At 43.5% G+C, this 6,968-nt stretch overlaps 1 protein-coding gene across 1 annotated transcript; it reads right to left on the reverse strand.

The window, feature by feature from the left end:
• Window positions 1–3,132: 3,132 nt before the first annotated feature.
• Window positions 3,133–4,250, reverse strand: LOC125530329 (signal peptidase complex catalytic subunit SEC11A-like). The gene is made up of 6 exons (XM_048694729.1): window positions 4,208–4,250; window positions 3,990–4,102; window positions 3,766–3,876; window positions 3,521–3,654; window positions 3,321–3,372; window positions 3,133–3,246 (listed from the first exon to the last, which is right to left on the reverse strand). Exons 1-6 carry the CDS (start codon window positions 4,248–4,250, stop codon window positions 3,133–3,135), a joined length of 567 nt encoding a protein of 188 aa, XP_048550686.1.
• Window positions 4,251–6,968: the final 2,718 nt, after the last annotated feature.

The following is a 6,968-nucleotide window of genomic DNA, read 5'->3' on the forward strand; positions in this document are numbered from 1 at the left end:
GGTGTCGAGGTATGCGATGGTAAGCGCCTGGTGTGGGAGCGGAAGTGGTAAATGGGTCGGGTTCTGGCTGACCTAGTTCGTTCAGGTAAGATGCTCGGGCCGTTCGTTTCTTGGGAAATCGAGACCAGCCCAATTTTGCGGAGGTATCCGGCCCAAATCAGGAGACGGACCGGCCGACAAAGCTTCTAATAAAGAAAAAGATGAGACTTCTCATTGCCTAAAAAAACATGAGAATTCTCAAAAGGAAAAAAAAATTACAAGAAAGGGGAGAGAGAGTGTGGAATGGGTTGTAGTAGGACCAGTTAGAGGCTAACACACGCTACATCACTCCTGAGATTAACTCTATACATCTACTCCCTCCGTTACGTCTAGATACATTCATTTTTATAACAAATAATTCCGAACGAAGGAAGTAGTATATTATTGTGATCACTTGTTTTGCTTTTATATTACTTCCTCCGTCCGGAAATACTTATTATTGAAATTGATGTAATATGTCATGCAGATATTTTTTTCGTTCATACATCTAGTACATCGTTTTGGCCTCAGTGTCGGCCGGTGATAGTTGTTTCAGCCTCTTTGGAGCTCATATTCCATGCTAAAACTGTGGAATTGCTTCTATAATGCTCATATGAGCCAGCCCACAAAGCTCCCGCTCGCTCAGCTCGGCTTCTTGCTCCTCTCGCTCATTTAGCTATTTTTCCGCTCACCCCACTACTAGCTCAGGAAAAAATGGCTATCATTTTTTACTTGAAAAGTTGATTAATAAAAGATGTTTAAGGAATTTGAAAAATAATAACAACTCAAAAAATCATGAATTTTAAAAACTTTCACAAATTTAAAATATATTCATGGATTTTTTTAAAAATCACAAATTAAATAAGTCTTCGAGTTAACAAATGTTCTTAAATTTAAATGATCATGAACTTTAAAAATATTCATAAGTTTAATAAATTATTAATGAATCTGAAAAATATGAATTTTAGAAAATGTTTATGCTTTTAAATGTTCATAAATTTTAATAAGCGCTAATTAATTAAAATGTGAAAAAGGGAGTAGCTCGGGATGAAAGAAAGGTTTCCGGGATGGCCTAACCAGACACAACGGCCAGCCCCTAGCTGTAAAGCATGCTTCGCAAAAATTGTGAGCTTCAAAATTCGAGGTCCTAAATTCACTAACTAAATTACAAGTAAAACTACTAGAATACTCTATGATTTCATGGACAATGGCACCATAGACTGCCCCACTCTTCTTCTTGGTGTCTTCGATCACTACCTTACCGTCCGAGGCCACCTGGATGGAGTGTAGCTATAGATCCTCCGCCAATGCCATGGATTCTCTGATCGCCGGTGCTTCCAAAGTGGCGGGGTTCGTGATAGACCTGAAGCCGATGGCAGATGCACCTAGGAATTAATGCTCCTGATGTGTCTCTGGCTACGGCTGCTATAGCTCCGACTCACAATCTCCCTGCAACAGCAGCGTCCCACATTCAACCTTGCCATGTTAGCTGGTCGGCTAAGTCAATGGATAGGCCTCGGTGCTCCTGTATTGCTCGCCGCCGCCACAGGTTTGATCAGAACCTGAAAGTCGTCGATGTATGATTGTACGTGGCTGCCTGCTCGTGCCTAACTGGCTTAACCAGTTTTTTCCTGGACGCTTGCTTGGAGGGCAGCAGGCTCAACGAAATTGGAAGCCGGAGGTTTTAATTTGTTTGTTTGATGATCTTCAAGCCCGGTTATACTTGTCTTCGGCTTATGTCAGTTTGGTTGCTGATTGCGGAGGATCTTAGCAGCCTCCCTCATTACCTGTTTTGAACCATCTTGGTTGACAACGAGTGCGTTCTCCTGGCTGGCGGGATTGGGGTCGACGGTCAGCGGAAGTTCCTAAGCTCCCCATGGTCTTCTTCTTCCTCCGGCGTATCGATTTCTGCCTCCGTTGTCATCGAGTTGCTGCTTATGCGCGCGGAGGTCTCCAGGCTCTCTTCCGGCGTGGTGGCTTACTGGCTTTCCGGTCCTCATATATGCTCCGCTCAAGCTAGCGTTCTTTTAGGTGCCAACAAGATGGCGACTGCGAGAGCTCGACCCACCGTGGCCATGGCCATCGTCCTCCTCGCCACGCTCTCGGCCTCCCACACCGCGTCATGCCTGGTCCGGCCGCACGACGTCGTCGGCTGCCAGCCCAGCGGCTACCTCCCGGGCAGGTCCGGGGACTGCGAGACGAGCAACAGCCCGGACTGCTGCGTCGACGGCAAGCAGTACCTGCAGTTCCTCTGCTCGCCGCCGGTCTCCGCGACCACATGGGCCGTCCTCACGGTCAACGGCTTCGGCAAGGGCAAGGACGGCGGCCTCCCGTCCGAGTGCGACAGCGCGTACCACGACTCGGAGATGGTCATCGCGCTCTCCACCGGCTGGTTCAGCGGCATGTCCCGCTGCAGCCGCAGCATCAAGATAACTGCTACGAAGGGTGGCAGCTCATCCGTGTACGCCAAGGTGGTGGACGAGTGCGACTCCGTCCACGGTTGCGACAGGATGTTACCTGGTCCGACGAGTAATCAGTTAGTTTGACCATATGAATATTCGTGTTCCCACTAAGTATTTACTTTTAGATTCTTTTGTTTCTTCTAAAGTTTATCATTATATCTGTAGCTCTATTTTGATCCGAATGTATTTATTTCTATCGATGGTGAGATTCTCGTATTTCATTAAAATCACCTTGGGATACACAAAAAGATACACAAGACTGAATGAGTGTTGACCCTTCGATGGCTACTCAAACTCGTCGTTGCCAATGCAAAGGCCGAATGCGTGTTCATTGTGTTTGTATCCACTCAATACTTCATTTTTAGTCAATAAAAATCATTCTTTATCAAAGAAGAAGAAGAAGAATACATCTAAATACATGTTTCACCAAAATCTACCTTTCGAAGAAGGTGTTAAGAGTCATGTCGACCGTGCAAATAAATGTAAGACTTTTTGCGTGTTCTCGAAAAAGGAATCTCGTCGGCCGTGCTATAGAAATGACTTCAACAAGACGGATGGAGCTCGATTAACTCTATTGCGGAGACTGTGATAATGATGTGTCTTTTACATAATCTTCGTTCGCTTGATGCCTACTTTAACCACGAACAAGACACTATGGAGGCAACCCACATAAATCTGCCGCGGTTACATTGTTACCCATAGTACTTCTGGAGTTGTAGTGCTTCCACCATTCAGCAACATCTTTCATAAGAGGAAAAAGAGAGACCTTGTGTGAGTATTTAATTAAATAAACAATGGTATATACAGAAATTAACCAGAATATAATGCATGCTTGCATACCTTATAAGCTTCACTGATGAAGACACTAGGCCATCCAGCATATGGCAGATAGCTGTTAGCATTGGACAAAACACAAAAATTAACAACGCAAAAAACATTAATCAATTGAAACGGTAGAGCAAGGTATATATAAAGCCATATTAATACACGTCCAAATTCGATAGTAGACGTATGATAAGAGACAACAACCCGCCACGTACCATGCAACCCGTCCAATAATGTCATGCGGTTGAAGCCAAAGCTGCCCGCTCGCATAGAGAAATCGATCATCCACTGAATTGTTGTCTCCTTTGGTGAGTATTCGGATTTCTCCAGTATCTGGATGCTCGTAAACCTAGAATAATTTGAGAAGATTATTTTCAAGGCAAACAAAGTATAACATATAGACTTTTAATGATTTGATTGGTGTGTAGCAAGAGATACTAGAGGCCGGGCTTGCTGTTACCTTGATCACACGATGGACAATTGGATGTTCAAAGCCATCAACTTTGAAAAGAACGACCTCTCCTTCGCGGAAAGGTTCATTGCTCATGTTGTGCACAAACACCATATCACCCTGCGAAACAAGCACATATTCCATTCATGCATCTATCAATATGTTGGTCGAAATTAAAGGGGGCGACAAACGGAAGCGCACATTTTTTTTCTAAAATAAATTATATCACATACCTTTTTAATTGCAGGCTCCATACTTTCGGACAAAACCGCCATCGCCGGTGACTTGACACCCGTCACGAGCATCATTCCCTCGGGCACCAGCACCAACAACGCAAGGACCATAACTGCATTCCGAATTTAAGTAAAAATTCCCGGGAAGAAAAGAGAACTTATAGAAGCATTATGAACGCTGAAGAACACCGAAGAAAGAGGCCTATATATGTACTTACCGAGGAAGGTGATGGATTGCGTGAGCACATGCCGGATCTTCATAGCCTCTTCTCTCGGCTGGACGATGGTGAAAACACAAACTAGCTTTCTGATGATCGATTCTAATATGTTTCCAACGAACGTCTGCTCTTGCTTTGCAGCTAGGTAGGTAGCTAGGCTATGAATATATAGGCAAAGCTGCGGAGTACTCGACGAGCACTCACTCGATAGGAATCCGTGACGGACACCATCGATCACCACACGTGCGGGATTCGGTTTCCGTGTCCGACTCCGGCCATGCAGTGGAATCACATACCGTGTCCGTAGCGTACGCACGTGCGGTTTGCAACTGATTTATCTCTTCGGTTTATCAATTAATTAACGTGCGTGTGGTAATTACACCCAGCTACGGTATTCTTAGAGCCCGCCACCAGCATTACGTATTTAGGTGCCTGGCGAATAGCTGTGAGGACCCCGAACGGCCAGGTTCCAACGATGATACGGCCAGGTCGATATACATACGTCTCGCGTTTCATGTTTCATGTCAGTTCAATTATAGTTCAGCCTCAACATTTGAAGAACAAGTTCTGGACGCAGCCGCAAAGCTCGAAATCATGGAGCTGGAGATCCACTCCGGCCGCGAAAAAGGAGAAACGGAGAAACTTGGTGTCTCTGGCCTATTCCTTCAGTAGGCAATCCTGGAAGCCCGGCTCCCGCTCTTTCCTCTTTCCGGTCGAGGTTCCTGCCGACTGGCATGATCTCGTTCATGCGCGCGCGGCACATTCAATCTGTTGGGAGATCCATGTAAAGTGTCATACACACTCTTTGCAGATGGATAACATGGAAGTGGTCCATAACGAGAGGGCAGCAGAACACGTAGCAATTTGTTCCCCCATTTATGCAAATCTGAAAGGAAAACTTGCATAAGCTTGTACGTACAACGAATCTTCGAACAGGCCAAGCAATTGTCCAGTGACACTCCAGCATCAAGCGCATAATCCTTGATCTAGATTAGGAGTAAACATAAATTGATTATATCAAGGTAACAGATTGTGCTTGGGCATGGAGACCCAAGATTGAAATGGCGAATAATAACATGAAAGGAAATATAGGCTGCTTTCTTTATAGACGAGAGATGTCTTTCCTACCAACAAATAAATTTATATTACTATTTGGACACACTGTATCCCTTTTAACATGTCACTAAAAGAAATTACGACATTGTTTTCACCAGTATAAATTATAGGTTAGAGTAGCACAAACCTGAAAAGCAAAGCGTTGAGGCATTTCACTGATAGAGAGTAGTCCCTTCGTCCGGCATACGTCAGCACTGTGTTCATCAGGAGAATCAATTGTGAGATGTTTGTTCCGATATACACAACCCCATCATGTGCAGGGCCATAAATAAATACCTAGAAATTCATCTCAGCTATCTTGAGAAAATATATAAATGCATGCTAGACAATTTTAAGTCTGACCTTTTACTTTTAGAGATCCATCTCCCCTTCGCAAACAAATGCTTACAGAGGAAACACCAGGGTCATGGGTGTGATCATGCTCATGATGGTCTACAAGAAGCAAACAACATTGAGTTCACTTATTATGACAGCATTACCATGACTAAGATATGGCATATTAAGTATACTGCTTTTAAGTGAAACATCAAAACTATCCCATCTCTCCTTTCCGAACAACATCCAAGGTTCCAAGCAGAATGGCAAAGTACATTTCTTAATTTAGGATTTTGGTTCCAAGTAACTATGAAGTTTTTCCTATGTTTTCAGGCCCCCTCTATCAACAATAGAGATCCCTGAAACTCGTGAATCCAGAGCCATGCAGAAAGATTTAGTCACGTGTTTGGCAAAATCATGCCATGGGCGCCCTTTGTACAAGGTTATTATTGTAACACAGAATCTACATAAGCATCAGAAGTTATTGTCTTTTCACAAACAATCTCTTAATTTTCTTTCTTTCACTTTTTTTTCCTGTTTTTACTGCTTGTAAATCTAATTTTCTGCTTTTTTTTTAAAAAAAAAGAGGACCCCGCCTCCTCTCCGCCCGCCGCCGCCCTCCTGCCAGAAGTTATTGGCTTTTCACAAACAATCTCTTAATTTTCTTTCTTTCACTTTTTTTTCCTGTTTTTACTGCTTGTAAATCTAATTTTCTGCTTTTTTTAAAAAAAAAGAGGACCCCGCCCCCTCTCTCCTTGCAGATGGATAACATGGAAGTGGTCCATAACGAGAGGGCAGCAGAACACGTAGCAATTTGTTCCCCCATTTGTGCAAATCTGAAAGGAAAACTTGCATAAGCTTGTACGTACAACGAATCTTCGAACAGGCCAAGCAATTGTCCAGTGACACTCCAGCATCAAGCGCATAATCCTTGATCTAGATTAGGAGTAAACATAAATTGATTATATCAAGGTAACAGATTGTGCTTGGGCATGGAGACCCAAGATTGAAATGGCGAATAATAACATGAAAGGAAATATAGGCTGCTTTCTTTATAGACGAGAGATGTCTTTCCTACCAACAAATAAATTTATATTACTGTTTGGACACACTGTATCCCTTTTAACATGTCACTAAAAGAAATTACGACATTGTTTTCACCAGTATAAATTATAGGTTAGAGTAGCACAAACCTGAAAAGCAAAGCGTTGAGGCATTCCACTGATAGAGAGTAGTCCCTTCGTCCGGCATACGTCAGCACTGTGTTCATCAGGAGAATCAATTGTGAGATGTTTGTTCCGATATACACAACCCCATCGTGTGCAGGGCC

Source organism: Triticum urartu, unplaced genomic scaffold (assembly GCF_003073215.2).
Source record: "Triticum urartu cultivar G1812 unplaced genomic scaffold, Tu2.1 TuUngrouped_contig_6236, whole genome shotgun sequence".
In the NCBI taxonomy this organism is placed as follows: Eukaryota; Viridiplantae; Streptophyta; class Magnoliopsida; order Poales; family Poaceae; genus Triticum; species Triticum urartu.

Coding starts and splice junctions, on each gene's coding strand:
- LOC125530329 (XM_048694729.1), bottom strand. CDS start 4,250: ATGAAGATCCGGCATGTGCTCACGCAATCCATCACCTTCCTCG. Junction 3,655..3,765: donor TTGTCCATCGTGTGATCAAG/GTAACAGCAAGC, acceptor AAATTATTCTAG/GTTTACGAGCATCCAGATAC. Junction 3,247..3,320: donor TCATCAGTGAAGCTTATAAG/GTATGCAAGCAT, acceptor TACTCACACAAG/GTCTCTCTTTTTCCTCTTAT.